This window comes from Malaya genurostris, chromosome 3 (genome assembly GCF_030247185.1).
Source record: "Malaya genurostris strain Urasoe2022 chromosome 3, Malgen_1.1, whole genome shotgun sequence".
In the NCBI taxonomy this organism is placed as follows: domain Eukaryota; kingdom Metazoa; phylum Arthropoda; class Insecta; order Diptera; family Culicidae; genus Malaya; species Malaya genurostris.
In genome coordinates, this window is record NC_080572.1 from 275,695,541 (window position 1) to 275,712,912 (window position 17,372).

At 38.8% G+C, this 17,372-nt stretch overlaps 3 protein-coding genes across 3 annotated transcripts in view; 2 read left to right on the forward strand and 1 right to left on the reverse strand.

Annotated features, from left to right (window-relative positions):
• LOC131434342 (uncharacterized) overlaps positions 1-11,825 on the forward strand; it is a 46,950-nt gene extending 35,125 nt beyond the window's left edge. Inside the window, exon 4 of the mRNA XM_058601010.1 lies at positions 11,602-11,825. Coding sequence (XP_058456993.1) covers positions 11,602-11,825 — 224 coding nt within the window. The remainder of the gene's footprint in view (positions 1-11,601) is intronic.
• The window catches only part of LOC131439036 (potassium channel subfamily T member 1), a 440,000-nt gene that overhangs the window by 10,453 nt on the left and 412,175 nt on the right, over positions 1-17,372 (forward strand). The gene's annotated exons all lie outside the window — the stretch shown is intronic.
• The window catches only part of LOC131434343 (neurofilament heavy polypeptide-like), a 77,156-nt gene continuing 72,904 nt past the window's right edge, over positions 13,121-17,372 (reverse strand). The window contains 3 exon segments of the mRNA XM_058601011.1: positions 13,121-13,341; positions 13,636-13,864; positions 14,894-15,483. Of these exon segments, the coding sequence (XP_058456994.1) occupies positions 13,121-13,341; positions 13,636-13,864; positions 14,894-15,483 (1,040 nt within the window).

Consider the following 17,372-nt stretch of genomic DNA (forward strand, 5'->3'; position numbering starts at 1 on the left):
CGAAATCAATCGATTGCGTAGCTGTTATTGACATGTAAACAAACATGTTACCGCAAAACACGCTGCAAGAAATTAAGCCATTTCAGAGTAATAACTGTTTGAATGTTTCTTTGGAGCAGGAAAAAGCCCAATGGAGCTGAAATAATAATCTCTCACTCCAGCAGGCATAAAACCTCCTCATCGTTTATATCAACAGATTACAAAAATCCAACAGATACATGTATGTACTTAATACTATCAATTAAAACTAATCCTAGCTAACTAACTCTGACACTAAACCCATTGGGTAAACGATGGTGATTTTGCATTAAAACTAAAGAAGAAAAGAAATATGCTTTAAAAAGGGAGGTAGAAGGAGGGAGTGGTGAATGAGAGTTGGCGAACGAAACGGGGTTAGGTTCGGCATGTAGATCTAATTAGTGTTCAAAAAGATAAGAGAAGAACGATTAAGAGCGGAGAAGAGGAGATACAACAGGATTAGTTACAACGAGCGAATTTATTAGTTTTCAATGGAGATGGTGGAGAGAACGAAGGTCGTGGTGGTCGAGCGGAAAGAATGAACATTAGTATTATAACTGCAAAAATAAAGAATCATCGAATAATCGTTGTATCGCATTACGAGAGAGATGAAAATCAAATTCCTGTGCGCAACTATTGAATAAACGGCACATACTGGAAAAGGGTTCATTATATCCGTAGTTGGTTCTAGCATGGGGAATTCGTATAAATGGATGCGAACGAAGACTTCGACGATGAATGTCAAAATTGATCAATTGTAGGAGATCAGGACTGTCAACACGTGATTGAATTAGATCAGCAATAAGGACAGCCTTGCAAACGTTCCTACGTACAGACAGCGGATCTAGCTCAATAAGCCGACGGCGATCTTTGTAACTAGGAAGGTTGAATGGGTCCCTCCATGGTAGATTGCGGAGTGCAAATCTAACGAATTTGCGTTGGACACTTTCGACACGATCAATGTCGATTTGATAATGAGGCGACCAAACGATAGCTGCGTATTCTAATGTTGATCGAACTAGCGCACAATAAAGAGTCTTCAGGCAGTGTATATTGGTAAAGTTCTTAGTGATCCGAAATATGAAGCCTAAGAGTTTAGAAGCCTTCGAAATTACATAACCGACATCATTCTTGAAATCCAATTTGTGATCGAGAATGACACCTAAGTCCTTAACCGAGGATTCACGTTTGAGGACATTTTGCAAGCGATGATAGTCATATGTAATTATTGAGCGTTTACGGGAAAAAGATATAATGGAGCATTTGGAAGCGTTTAGTACCATCCTGTTATTGTGGCACCATTTGGCGAATGTGTCAAACTGAGCTTGCAGAAAACGTGTTGCTAACTACTTATCGATACACTCCTTAATAAGCTTGACAACTCTTCGGAATTCGTTTTTTTCGTAAAACTGCTTGGAAAAAGAGATTTCTTAAGATCCACTCTACTTGCACTCTTAAAAATTGATGTAACTCGATCAAATGCGTAGAAACAACATGCGACTGATATGCAGTAGTGTTTGTGTCCATACAAAAAAAAAACACGGTAGATCAGATTGAAAAAAAAAAATTAGAGGGTTGTATTCAAGACACGACCGAGCACAATAACATTAAAAATGAAACGTTTCTAGGGTCTTCATAATAAATACAAACATAAAGATGATACATTCAGTAAAAACCATTCAAGCGAAGAGGTTGTGTTTCGATTGTACTGGCTCGTGAGTTAACGGCTGCTACCGAGACAATTCTAAGCTTCAGGTAGTTAAACTGCCCATAGCAAACGCAATATTCGGGGCGTTTCCCGACTGGAAAGCTAGCAACGAAGGCCATCCCGTTCATACGCACAGAGGTGTAGAGACACAGAGGTGCGAGAGCATAGAAGTGACGAGTCACAGAGGTGCCATCGCATAAAGGTGCGAAGACGAAGGGGTGCAAAGGCACAGAGGTGCTAAAGCAACCCAGTGCTGATCTACCAGGTACCAGAATTTGTACGCTGCGTAGGATCAAAAGAGACGGCATATATCGCGAGGTGCTACACTGCAAGCATCGCATTTGATCGCCACCAAGAGCAAAAGCACTGTACCTGGGGTCAGGTACAGCAAGTGCAGTGGTGTTCACAACGACGGCAGAGCAACTGAGATAGCAGTAAACGACAGAAGACTGCCAATTGGAAACAGCAAAAGACTGCCAATTGGAAATCGTTGGAAGAGCTTCACGTCGTTCTTCACGATAAAGGAACAGAGACATCAGCTACAAGGTAGATTTAATTTAATTTATTTTTTATTTCTTATATCTGAAATTTTACTAAACATAAGTTTTTATTTTGGTATTATTAATTTACAAAAAAAATTTAATGTAATGGATGATCTCATGGAAGATCATCCGAATCCGATTCCGGATACTAGTAAAAGTTTAAATACTCCGAGGGCTAAACATTATCCACAGGGTACCACTGGGCCATGGATAGTCTATCTTCGAAAAAAAGAAAAGATTTTAAACTTGATGCAAATTACAAAGGATTTGACATCACATTTCTCTGAAGTTAAAGAAATCTGTAAGGTTAATAGAGATAAAATTCGAGTTGTAGTTAACGACTTGAAACAGGCAAACGATATTGTAACCTGTAAATTATTTGCTATTGAATATCGAGTTTACATTCCATCGAAGGAGGTAGAAATTGACGGTGTTGTGACTGAAGCAAGTCTGACAGCAGATGATTTACTTAAAAATGGAGTTGGCCGTTTTAAAAACTCCATGCTTGAGGGAGTTAAGATACTCGAGTGCAAACAATTGTACTCAGCATCTATTGTCGATGGAAAAAAGTCTTATCGTCCCTCAGATTCGTTTCGCGTAACATTTGCCGGATCTGCATTGCCTAGCCATGTCTATATCGATAAAATTCGTCTTCCTGTTCGGCTTTTCGTACCGCATGTTATGAATTGCACGAACTGTAAAAAATTCGGACATACAGCTACTTACTGTAGTAATAAGTCCAAATGTATCAAATGTCAAGGGCCTCATAAGGATAATCTTTGCGATAAAGATGTTGAAAAATGTGTTTATTGTGGGGAAAGCCCTCATGATGATCTTTCAGTGTGCGCTGCATTTAAGCTGCGTAAAGACAAAATGAAGCTTTCTTTAAAAGCACGGTCTAAGCGCACATATGCAGAAATGCTCAAAACGGTCATACATGTCTCCCCTTTGGAAACCGAAAACGGTTTTTCAAATCTTGCGGAGCCAGAGGAATCTGACTCTGACGGAAATAGTGAAGATACCTCGTTTGTCACTCCTCAAGGGTCTGTTAAGAGGAGATTAACAAACCACAAAATACCAAAAAAGACACCTAAAATTATACCTTCAAAAAAAGATCCCCGTGTTAAAGCTAAAAAGCCAAATTTAAAACCAAAAACTGTGCCTCCTGGTTTGTCAAATTCACAAACCAATCCAGGAACTAGCTCAAGAAAAGACAATAATCCAGTGGGCTCCATTTCACATTCACCAACAGGATTACTGAAATTTTCGGAAATTGTAGAATGGATTTTCGCTGCATTCAATATTTCTGAACCTCTAAAGACCATCATAACAGCATTCCTTCCAATAGCTAGAACTTTTTTGAAACAGTTATCAGCTCAATGGCCAGCTCTTACAGGTTTTGTATCATTTGATGGATAATTTATCATCCGCCGCAAATGATTCAATCACTGTCCTGCAGTGGAATTGTCGAAGCATCATGCCAAAACTTGATTCATTTAAAGTTTTGTTGCATAGTCAAAAATGTGATGTATTTGCTTTGTGCGAAACATGGCTTACATCAAACATAGCCTTAAATTTTAATGACTTTAACATTATACGTCTCGACAGAGACTCCCCGTATGGTGGAGTGCTTTTAGGAATTAAGAAATGTTATTCCTTTTATAGATTAAACATTCCTTCGACTTCTAGTATAGAAGTTGTTGCTTGTCAAATAAACATTAAAGGAAAGGACATTTGCATTGCTTCGGTATATATTCCTCCAAGAGCTCAAGTTGGACAACGACAGCTTAATGAAATTGTCGAAGCCCTTCCTGCTCCACGTTTGATTTTAGGAGATTTCAATTCGCACGGAATGATGTGGGGTTCCGTTTACAATGATAGCAGATCATCTCTAATATATAATATTTGCGACAATTTTAGCATGACGGTACTAAATATGGGTAGCATGACACGGATCCCAAGACCTCCTGCACGTCCAAGTGCATTAGATTTATCTCTTTGTTCGACTTCAATTCGACTAGATTGCACCTGGAAAGTATTTCCTGATTTACATGGTAGCGATCATTTACCAATCATCATCTCAATTAGCAGTAACAAAGGCATTGCTAATTCAGTTAATATTCCATATGATTTGACAAAAAATATTGACTGGATTAAATACCAAAGTAATATTTCAAGTGTCTTAACTTCAATGGAAGAGCTTCCCCCACTTGAAGAATATGACTTCCTCGTTTGTTCGATTCTGGAGGCCGCAGAACAAGCCCAAACCAAACGATTTCTTGGTCCATCGTCTAACAGAAGACCTCCAAATCCTTGGTGGGACAAAGAGTGCTCAGATGCTAAACACGCGAAACAAAATGCTTTCAAGACGTTTTTAAAACGAGGAGGAGGAACTCCTCAGAATTTTGAAAAATTCTTGGTTTTAGAAACCAAGTACAAGAACATACTTCGGGTTAAGAAATGCAGCTATTGGAGACATTTTGTGGAAGGTTTGTCAAGAGAAACCTCAATGAGCACTCTTTGGAATACGGCCAGACGAATGAGGAATCGTAACGTAGGAAATGAGAGTGAGGAGTACTCGAATCGATGGATATTTGATTTTGCGAGGAAAGTTTGTCCAGATTCCGTTCCTACGCATAGCATTGTTAGGGAGTCTTCTTCAAATGATGATTCCATTGATAGCCCCTTTTCAATGATGGAATTTTCCATAGCACTCATGTCTTGTAACAATAACGCTCCTGGATTGGACAGAATTAAATTCAACTTGGTGAAGAATCTGCCCGACCTCGCAAAAAGACGTTTGTTGGAATTGTTCAACAAGTTTCTTGAGCAAAATATTGTTCCACCTGACTGGAGACAAGTGAAAGTTATCGCCATTCAAAAGCCGGGGAAACCAGCTTCCAATCACAACTCATATAGACCCATTGCGATGTTGTCCTGCATCAGAAAATTGTTCGAAAAAATTATTCTACGACGTCTCGACACTTGGGTCGAGACGAACGGTTTGTTGTCAGATACTCAGTTTGGCTTCCGTAGAAATAAAGGGACGAATGATTGCCTTGCATTACTTTCGTCTGACATCCAAATTGCCTTCGCTCAAAAGCAACAAATGGCATCTGTATTTTTAGACATTAAAGGAGCATTTGATTCAGTTTCCATTGATGTTCTTTCAGACAAGCTCCACCAACATGGACTCCCAGCGGTTATAAATAATTATTTGCACAACCTTTTGTCAGAGAAACGCATGCATTTTTCACATGGCGATTTGGCAACAATCAGAATTAGCTACATGGGTCTCCCGCAAGGCTCATGCCTCAGTCCGCTCCTCTATAATTTTTACGTGAATGACATTGACAGCTGTCTAGTAACCCCATGTACACTAAGACAATTGGCAGATGATGGCGTGGTTTCAGTTACTGGATCCAAAGCTATTGATCTGCAAAAACCATTGCAAGATACCTTAGATAAATTGTCCGTTTGGGCTGTTCATCTTGGTATCGAATTCTCTGCGGAGAAAACAGAGCTGGTCGTCTTTTCAAAAAAGCATGATCCCGCGCAACTTCAGCTTCATATGATGGGAAGAATAATCGAACAGGTTTTGACTTTCAAATACCTCGGGGTGTGGTTTGATTCCAAATGCACGTGGGGAGGACACATTAGGTATCTGATAACGAAATGCCAACAAAGAGTAAATTTTCTTCGAACAATAACAGGGTCTTGGTGGGGTGCTCATCCGCAAGATCTAATAAAATTGTATCAGACAACGATACTTTCAGTGATGGAATATGGATGCGTTTGTTTTCGTTCCGCTGCAAATTCTCATATTATCAAACTTGAGCGAATTCAGTACCGTTGTTTGCGAATTGCTTTAGGCTGCATGCATTCGACACATACAATGAGTCTTGAAGTTCTGGCGGGAGTTCTTCCATTAAAAGATCGATTTTGGGAGCTTTCATCACGCCTGCTAATAAGATGTGATGTGCTGAATCCCATGGTAATTAATAATTTCGAACGACTAGTCGAGCTTCGATCTCAAACAAAATTCATGACAGTATATTTTAACCATATGTCACAGGAAATCAACCCTTCAAGATATATTCCTATCCGTGTCAGCCTCCTAAATGTACCTGACTCAACTTTATTTTTCGACACATCCATGCAGCGCGAAGTGCGTGGAATCCCGGACCACCTACGCTCTATGGAAATCCCAAAAATATTTTCAAGTAAGTTCAGGCATATTAACTCTGAGAAAATGTTTTACACGGACGGATCGCGAATGGAAGAAGCGACAGGGTTTGGTATGTTCAACAATAATGTTTCGGCCTCATTCAAGCTTCAAGAACCTGCATCTGTTTATATAGCAGAGTTAGCAGCAGTTCATTATAGCTTGAATGTAATCGTCACATTATCTCCAAACCATTATTTCCTCTTCACAGATAGTCTGAGTGCAATTGAAGCCATTCGCTCAAACGCTGCTGGCAAAAATGAACCGTTTTTCTTGGGTAAAATAAAACAGTGTCTGAACGACATATTGAATAATAATTATCTAATCACAATAGTTTGGGTTCCGGCTCATTGCTCCATTCCAGGCAATGAAAGAGCCGATATTTTAGCCAAACGTGGTGCTATTGAGGGTGAAATTTATGAGAGACCGATTGCTTTCAACGAATTCTATAGCGCGTCTCGCCAAAGAACACTTGCCAGCTGGCAAGCTTCTTGGGATAAAGATGATCTGGGTCGGTGGATGCACTCAATTATTCCTAAAATATCGACAAAGGCATGGTTCAGGGGACTGGATGTGAGTAGAGATTTCATTCGTGTGATGTCCAGACTCATGTCCAATCACTACACGTTAGATGCACATCTCCTTCGAATTGGACTTTCCGAGACTAATCATTGTGCTTGCGGCGAAGGTTACCGCGATATTGACCATGTTGTTTGGACATGCGTGGAGTTTCGTGATGTCAGATCTCAACTAATAAATTCCTTGCGTACCCAAGGTAGACTATCCAATGTCCCAGTTCGCGACATTCTTGCTTGTCGTGACCTTCCATACATGAAACTTCTTTATCATTTCATTAAATCCATTGGAGTTCCAATTTAAATTTTATTTTATGTTAAACTGTTTTCTCTTCCATGAGTTCAACCAATAGCCAACTATAGGATATTGAATATAAGTGGTGAACTGATACAAACAATCCTGAAATAGTTATAAGATCATGTACAAAATAAATGTATTTTATTTAATGTAATTTAAAATAGCAACTCGCTTGATAAAAACAGTGTTTAGATTAACTAATGAGTACCAACATACTAATATGATATTCGAAATGTATTAGGTTTAAACTACTATGTATTGTGGATGCCACGGCGAAGAAAAACTTATGTATATTGCCTATGAAATAAACGTATTTAAGAAAAAAAAAAAAAAACAATAAAGATGATAATCATGATGATAAACTAAACTTCACTACACTTCAAAGTTACTTGAAAGCTCAATTTTAGATACAAACAACCTAAAGATTTAAACCTGAACAAATGAAACTGTTTTATTTTATGATGATAATTTTCGAGAAACGTACAAACTTATTAATTTGATTTGATTTATATCGTTTATTTATCCCCAGTTTTAACCTAATAAGGGCATATCCAGGAGTGTTCTAGTTGTAGATGCATAATTTATGTCAATTTTAAAATTTAAATCTAGCAATTATAATAAAATAAACTGGCAGCCCCAGGAGCTTTTATCTGTGTTTCAAATATAGAAAAATTAGAACGGCAGCGTATACCAGTTTTAAATTTGACAGTAGAACTGGTCGAATAAATAAAACTAAAACGGCTTGTTGGGGATACGTTTGTTTCAGTTTCAGTTACATTATAGACCACCCATATGAATCTTGCAGCTGCTGAATTTGCTCCAATGGTCGATCACTGGGTGGACCTATTAATTTTATAAACAGTTAATTGATCCAAGAGAATGTTGTACCAGTAATCTCAGTAATGGTGTAATTTTATTAATGCTTCAAAATCGTCGATAATCTTCGGAAAGTGTCGGTAGATAATATGGCAACAATACGAGGAAGGAAACATGTGAAACAGTCCGCATAAAATATTTAGTTACTTACATTGATTTTCGCTTTGACATATTAAGAATATACGGAATGGATACGCAACAAAATTCCGAAATTTTGTTCATATTGTAACTTGATGTTTTTTTTTTCATAAATACGTTTATTTCATAGGCAATATACATAAGTTTTTCTTCGCCGTGGCATCCACACTACATAGTACTTTAAACCTAATACATTTCGAATATCATATTGGTATGTTGGTATTCATTAGTTAATCTAAACACTGTTTTTATCAAGCGAGTTGCTATTATTAATTACATTAAATGAAATACATTTATTTTGTACATGATCTTATAACTATTTCAGGTTTGTTTGTATCAGTTCATCACTTTTATTTAATATAAGATAGCTGGCTATTGGTTGAACTCATGGAAGAAAAAACAATCTAACATAAAATAAAATTTAAATTGGAACTCCAATGGACTTAATGAAATAATAAAGAAGTTTCATGTAAGGAACGTCACGAACAACTTGATGTTATTAACATATGAATGAACATTGTCATAGTTACAACGTGTGTAGCCATCAGACACTTATTGTTTTGAAACAAATAATAATTGAACTGAATCTGGAGGTTAACCAAATTCTACGAGGGTTCCTATTCAAACGATACATGTAAAATCGCAGGTAAACTTACCTTGAGTTTATTTTTGATACTAAATGATATTGGATCTAATTGTACTGTATATGTGAGCCTGTGGAACTCATTTATACTACTAAACCGAGGAGGCCGCTTCTAGATAAGTTTCAGAATTTAATTTTGAATCTTTTGAAGCGTTTAATTCCTGGTGGGACAATAACTTTTCAGTCACATATAATGAAAAAGAAGTATCTATGATTATCATCATAACACAACTTTATACTGAATCCATTTTCGCGCCACCGTTCTGTTCGTATGGGAATGGAGATTTAAGTATGCAAACCGATCCGTTGACTAATTAAAACATTTTCATTCTTACAATATTGAAACTTTGGAATCATTTAAATTAAGAAAATCCATTAACAAATCATCGAGGAACAAGCGCTGCAAATTAGATCCGAAAAATCAATCGCCGATAATTCTAAATTGGCCTGATAGTTACCAGAGAACCAGAATAAAATACTCAATTCAAACCAATTTTTCAATGGTATGCAATTGAAATATTCAAATGACGTTATCTCATAAGTTTAAGTTAAATGTTTCCGAATCGATTGTTTGTTGAGTTATATAAATCCATCAACAAATAACTGAGTTATAAGCGTTCAAAATTATGACAGAAAAATGTTACGCGATTAGTTTAGCATGTTTTAAATTGACACCTAGCCTCGGAAAGCAAAGTGTAAGGCATTTTTAATGGCAAAATCGACCGAAAATTTGCTAAATACATGGGATATTGCAAAAGAATCGGTAACCACGCTGATTCGGTTCTTCAATAGCTAGATGATATATAAGATACTCAAGCGAACTCGGTGTTGCGCACACAACAGGAAATTTCACCAACACATAATGCAAAAGCGACAATCCAGCAAGTGAACGCATAAACAATCCAGTCATCAGCTCACTGGACGAGCTACTTGTTTCATTCACAGTCAAACATCAACTAGGCAAAGAAATATTGTGCAGCCTATATTTATAGATTTCTCTTCATACTACGCACAGCGATGCGGTGTTTTTTATGCATGACGCAAAGCCTCCTATGCCGAACAAGAAGTTGACGTACAACAGGGATTGGTGGATGAAAACATAGGTCTATTCTAACCATTTTTTCAATAGTATACTATTGAAATACTGAAACGACGTCGTCATACATGTCATACATGAATCGATTGGTTGTTAAATTATAACAATCCATCAACAAATGACCGAGTTATTAACGTTCAAAATTATGACACAAAAAGGTTACGCGACTATTTTTGAAACTTTTAATTGACACCCGGCCTCATATAGTGAAGAGTAAGGCATTTTAATGCCAAAAACAAATCTTCATCGACCGTTCACAGTGTACATGTGCGACACGCTGTTTCTTCAGGCAGCTTGCGTGAGGTTTGGAGTAGGCCGACCAGTTGCACGGACCGAAGCAAATTTGAGTCCGGATTCCCGTTTTAGATGTTTATAAGTTCAAGTTCACAGTCGAAAACACGAGTTTCCCATTTTGGGTCGTAAAACTGCTGGCACTTTTACGGTAGAACCTCGACACGATGTCGAGACAGTAGTCGGATGCAACTGGTGGTGGTTAACCGGATTTTATTATCAACAACATTTTACTGCTTCGACCATCTGCGAAGTAACTATTTATTATTTGTTATTCGTCAGAATAGTAAATAAATCTAGTTCACCCGAAGAAACTGAAACATTTGCGATCAATTGGTTCACTATTTTCAGTCAGTCGAACGACCACAAAAAAGAAAACAGTAGGCTATAATAAAACCGATCCGTTGTTTGTCAGTTACAAATGGGTGATAGTAAACAAGCTGTTAAAAGTCCGACTTTCGCCCGGTTTTGAATGCCGGTTTCGGAATCGGTTTTCGGTTCGTATGCAAATTTCGAAAAGCACATAAAATCTCCGGGAGAGCGCGACTCATAAATCCGGCAAGAAAATGAAACATCGTTGGTTCTGGCCCAACGAAAACCGTCGATTGTTGAAATGGCAGGCAATCTATAAATAAATTATTTACCCCTCGCCACGCCTAAAGCAAGCAACTGACACGGGCAGGTGTCTGGGGTCCGGGTCCGGAAAGGAACGGGTTATTTGTGGGCACGATGCCGCCATCCACTATGGTGGATTATGGTTGAGTTTTGCAATTTAGTTTCGGCCGATCGCTGCTGCCGACATGAGCGCGGACCGTTTGTCATACCAACGCTGAAACGTGACAGTGGGATGAAATGCGTTCCCCAGTGGTCTGCGACGGAACGGATTTGGCCATTTACGAAGACTGCAGGAATCGAAAGCTCAACCCTTGTCAGGCGCCATTTCGTGCAGAGACGTCTTTTGCTTTTCATCAGATAGCAGCTGGTTCAGGTAACAACACAATGAATGTGTTGCCGCTTCGGAAAGGCCATTTTTCAATAATTGCCACCCATCGGGGAGGCGGCGGTCATCGATTGAAACCGGTGCTTATGGGCATTTGGTGTGTGTGTCACGCAATTTTCGTAATCAACCCTCTCGGAAATAACGGCATATTGCCTCCGCCTGACCTTTATCTGTTTTCCGGGTTCCGATAGTATCCAGCTTCATGGCGGTAGAGTCGGTAGCGGAAGGAGGCTGGATAATTTATTTATTGATGCTTGACCTAGACCGCAGCACTGGTCAACGCGCGGTGGCCACGGATGTCGTTGATCGGTCAGTGGCGAATGGCGATGGCGAAATTACTCTGATGGATGGAGCGGTTTTTCAACGTCAAAGTGCTCCGGTAAGTGCGAATCAGTGGCCCATTAAGCCTCAATAGGATGCATGGATAGGAACATCCATGCAGGTTTTGTTTGGTTTCTGGAACACGACGGCTGACATTTCAGTCAACAGTGAAATGTATTGGAATGGAAGTGTTGTTCCGCAAAGTTAGCGCAAATGAGGAGTTGTTTCATTTTTTAACACTACCTTATAGCCGTTTTTAGCTGAGATAATTTTCATTATTCGGAATTAACTAGAATGAAAACTAGATTGAAAAGAGAAGCAGGACTAGAACCTTCATGTAATACATATTTTTTGGGCACGTTGAAGTGCTCAACCATCCGTCTCCATTTAAGTTCTGCAAGAAGGAAACGCATGGTGCATAACTACTAGACCTTCGATTATCCTTTTTCAATGGAAACGAATGGATGACAATTTTCAAAAAATTTCTAGTGCAAGAATGTCCAAAAAATTAAAAAGAAAATGTCAACTTTCCCGACAATACCTAAAACATACCTGATTTGTTTCAAATTGTTCGGAGGACGGGTATTATCAATGCTAAGAGAATTGAAAAAAAGTTTAAACTTATAAAAAAGATACGAAAATTGAGGTATTTAAAATTTTGAGAAAGTTAGTACAGTTAGGAAAGTAGGAAAATTAAATACATTAAGAAAATGTATAGAGTCAATATATTAAAGTAAATGAGGAGAATTAACAGAATTATGAAAAACTGAGAGATTTACGAACATTTTCTGAACAATTTTTATTTTGTTTAATTGAAAAAACTTAGAATTAGGAGAAAATTTAAACAAAAATTGAGGAAACTAGATAAATTTAAAAAATGGGATCGCTTAAGGTAATAAAAAATGAGAAATATGAAAATATAAGAAAATTTTATTTTAAAGAATATAAAAAATATAAACAAAGATTTTATGAAAAGGAAAATTTATCAGTTTTAGGAGAATTATAAAAAATTAAAAAGTTTAAATTAAGAAAACTACGAAAATTAGAGTATTCAGGGTATTAAAAAATTAGTAGTGTTAAGAAAGAAGGAAAATCAAATCAATTAAGAAAATCAATAGAGTCAATGTAATAAACAAAATTAGGGAAAAAAAAGAAATATGATAAACTGAGAAATTTATGAACATTAGACAGATAACGGACATTGTCAAAAGTAAATAAAATAGGAAAAATTACAAAAGCCATACCGATTTGTTCTGATTCCCCACGACTTTCCCCCTTTAGTTTCGTCTTCGGTTCCGAATTTCAAAACAAATTATGAACACTAGGAAAATTAAGAATTTTTATCAAATCTGGAAAAATTCTTTAAGGCTTTTGGGACTCTTGAGACTCTTAGGACTCTTGGAACTCTTCTTTGAACTCTTCTTGGAACTCTTCTTGAAACTCTTCTTTGGACTCTTCTGTGGACTCTTCTTAGGACTTTTGTTGGGATTTTTCTTGGGATTGTTCTTGGGACTCTTCTTGGGAATCTTCTTGGGACTCTTCTTGGGACTGTTCTTGGAACTCTTCTTGGGATTCTCCTTGGAACTCTTCTTGGGACTCTTCTTGGGAATCTTCTTAGGACTTTTGTTGGAATTTTTCTTGGGATTGTTCTTGGGACACTTGATGGGACTTTCATCTTGGGACTCTTCCTTCTAGGAACGCTTCTTGAGATTCTTCTTGGGACTCTTCTTGGGACTCTTCGTTGGACTCTTCGTTGGACTCTTCTTGGAGCTCTTCTTGGGACTCTTCTTGGAGCTCTTCTTGGGACTCTCCCCATAATTTTTTTTTTTGGCTTTCTTTGGGGTTCTTCTTGGAACTATTTTAGGGACTCTTCTTGAGATTCTTCTGTGGACTCTTCTTAGGACTTTTGTTGGGATTTTTGTTGGGATTGTTCTTAGGACTCTTCTTGGGACTGTTCTTGGAACTCTTCTTGGGATTCTTCTTGGAACTCTTCTTGGGACTCTTCTTGGGATTCTTCGCAGGACTCTTCTTGGAACTTTTGTTGGGATTCTTTTTGGAACTCTTCTTGGGACTCTTCTTGGGAATCTTCTTAGGACTTTTGTTGGGATTTTTCTTGGGATTGTTCTTGGGTCTCTTAATGGGACTTTCTTTTTGGGACTCTTTTTGGGGCTCTTTTTGGAGCTCTTTTTGGGACTCTCTTCTTGGGACTCTTCTTGGAACACTTCTTGGGACTTTTCTTGTGACTCTTCGTGGAACTCTTCTTGAAACTCTTCTTCGAACTCTTCTTGGAACTCTTCTTGGGACTCTTCTTGGGGCTCTTTTTCTAGCTCTTTTTAATACTCTCTTCTTGGGATTCTTCTTGGGACTTTTCTTGGGACTATTTTTGGGACTCTTTTTGGGGCTCTTTATGGGGTTCTTCTTGGAACTCTTCTTGGAACTCTTTTGGGAACTCTTCTAGGAACTCTTCTTGAGACTTTTCTTGGAACTCTTCTTGGGACTCTTCGTTGGACTCTTCGTTGGACTCTTTTTGGAGCTCTTCTTGGGACTCTTCTTGGAGCTCTTCTTGGGGCTCTTCTTGGGGCTCTTCTTGGGACTCTTCTTGAGACTCTCCTAGGGACTCTTCTAGGAATTCTTCTTGAGACTCTTCTTGGGACTCTTCTTGCAACTCTTCTTGGGACTCTTTTTGGAGATCTTTTCGGGACTCTCTTCTTCAGACTTTTCTTGGGGCTCTTTTTGGGGCTCTCCTTGGGACTCTTTTTGGGACTCTTCTTGGGATTCTTCTGGGGCTCTTCTTGGGACTCTTCTTGGGACTGTTCTTGGAACTCTTCTTGGGACTCTTCTTGGGATTCTTCGCAGGACTCTTCTTGGAATTTTTGTTGGGATTCTTTTTGGAACTCTTCTTGGGACTCTTCTTGGGAATCTTCTTAGGACTTTTGTTGGGATTTTTCTTGGGATTGTTCTTGGGTCTCTTAATGGGACTTTTTTTTGGGACTCTTTTTGGGGCTCTTTTTGGAGCTCTTTTTGGGACTCTCTTCTTGGGACTCTTCTTGGAACACCTCTTGGGACTTTTCTTGGGACTCTTCTTGGAACTCTTCTTGAAACTCTTCTTCGAACTCTTCTTGGGACTCTTCTTGGGACTCTTTTTCTAGCTCTTTTTAATACTCTCTTCTTGGGATTCTTCTTGAGACTCTTCTTGGGACTCTTCATGCAACTCTTCTTGGGACTTTTGTTGAGATTCTTCTTGGGATTGTTCTTGGGACTCTTCTTGGGTCTTTTCTTGGGAATCTTCTTGGAACTCTTCTTGGGACTCTGATTGGGACTTTTGTTGGGATTCTTCTTGGGATTGTTCTTGGGACTCTTCTTGGAACTCTTCTTGAGATTCTTCTTGGAGATTTTCTTGGAACTCTTCCTGGGAATCCTGTTGGAACTCTTCTCGGGACTCTTATTGGGACTTTTGATGGGATTATTCTTGGGATTGCTCTTAGGATTCTTATTGGAACTTTTTTTGGGACTCTTCCTGGGACCCTTCTTTGGACTCTTCTTGGGACTCTTCTTGGTACTCTTTTTGGAAATCTTCTTGGGACTTCTCGTGGGACTCTTCTTGGAACTCTTCTTGTGGCTCTTCTTGGGTTTCTTCTTGGGACTCTTCTTGAGACTTTTTTTGGATTCCACCTGAGACTTTTCTTGGGACTCTTCTTGGGGCTCTTCTGTGAACTCTTTTTGGAACTCTTCTGAGGGCTCTTCTTGGAACTCTTTTTGGAACTCTTTATAGGACTCGTTTTGGGACTCTTCTTGGGACTATTCTTGGGACTTTTGGGACTCTTGGGATTCTTAGGACTCTTGAGACTCTTGGGACTGCTGTGCACATGAGTCGGTGGACAGTTTATGTGAAACTATTATGAGACAGTAACAATTTTATATAAACTGCTTTCCTCTGACGAATGGAAGACGAAATCTGAAGAGGAGAAAAGCTCAACACCAATTTGCAACAGCTGATTTATCAACCCCATTTCAAAGTAAACCACGGCATATTTAAATACGTCTAATAGTAATTTACGTTATTTTTAATCTGCACTTTTCACTTTAAATTGGACATCAAACTTGTTTATTCCACTACTTTTCCGACTGGCAAACCAACCCAACCACTCATCATGCTTCATTTTCCTAGCAAATTGTAGTCTCTAATTGCACACGGTGTTATCGTGACATTGCCGTCAAGAATTACTGGTTCCACGTACGTAATAGTATCAGGATAATTTATTTCCCGTCACTCGGTTCTGTCCTGTACGTAGGACAGCTCGGTAGCTCGGAGCTAACAGGGCCCGCAAGGCATCCTGGTTCTTTTTTTTTTTACTTTTACTACCCTTCCTCTATAATGATGAGTCCCGGAATAAATATGTTTTCCGTCAACAGCCGGGTTTCCGCTGTGTCCGTTATTATTGTCAGTTATTTTTCCTTTATATTTTCACTCACAAGAGGATGCGTGCTTTTTTGTGTGCAAGTGAGTGGAAATGCACGCCGGGATTATTTTCTAGAGAAAAAAAAACCTGCACGTGCTAGTTTCAGCCGTACGGGGGGGGCTCCGAACGTTTGTAGACTCTAGTCGATGCTAAAGTTGTTTCTTATTTTCTGATGTTATGATTCTATAAAGATAAAGTTTTATTTTTGCACATTCAAACAACGTTGAAACGCTCCGTATTGTACCGCATCATCAAGGTAGGCAAGCACGAACCTGACAAACACCAACCATCCAAGCAACCGAGTGGTGGTAATATCACTCCACTTACATACCTCTACGTTGACAGATTCTGTGCCAACAGGCGGTGGTGATTGACAGCTGACGATTGTCAGCCCGCAGTAGAAAAAAGATACTGAGAGGTGAAAATGGGGCCGGGCTGCGTCGGATTTGACACCTGCGAGACGAGTGACAATATGCGAAAAATGACGATCGTTAAAGTGTGATTTTTTTTGGATTTAGCATTTTTATGAACGTGTTTAGAATAGGGTTTCGGCTGTTGCTGCTGATGTTGCTGTTGCTGTTTCTACAACTGGCAGTGGTAAGATGGTTAAATTTATGTCGAATTACTAAAAAATTCTAACAAATAACAGTGGAATTTTTTCAACTGCAACCATATATCCTTTAATCTTGTCCGGATTTGTTTGTTGTTGGAAATTCAATTTTGTGTTTTTCGCTTGCAATCATCTCAAGTTTCACCACAAGCTCCGACGATAAAAGGATTTCAGCAAAGAAAGTTATCCTGTGTGTGGGACTTTACCGTCTACCGTAATCAATGAACTATTATGGAAACGTGGAGTAAAACGTTCTTGGCAATTGCTGCTCGCACGGAAAAATATTAATGCAGTTAGAAATTTTAAAGCTGGAAGCCACGTCCGGGAACTCAGTCGTAATTTTTTTGTTTTCAATCCAACAAAATGTTCGATTCCCGACGGACGTAACACGCCTCCGAACCTCGGAATAATTTGAACAAACGAGACAAGGACTTATGGTTCTTCTTCTGATCCGGCGAAGAACAAATGACTTTGTTCATTTCACCCACAGGACCCACTTGGTAATTTCCGTAAATAATTTATAGACGAAGCAGGGATTTATCTCGCAAACCGACAGCAAGAGGGCGCTCCG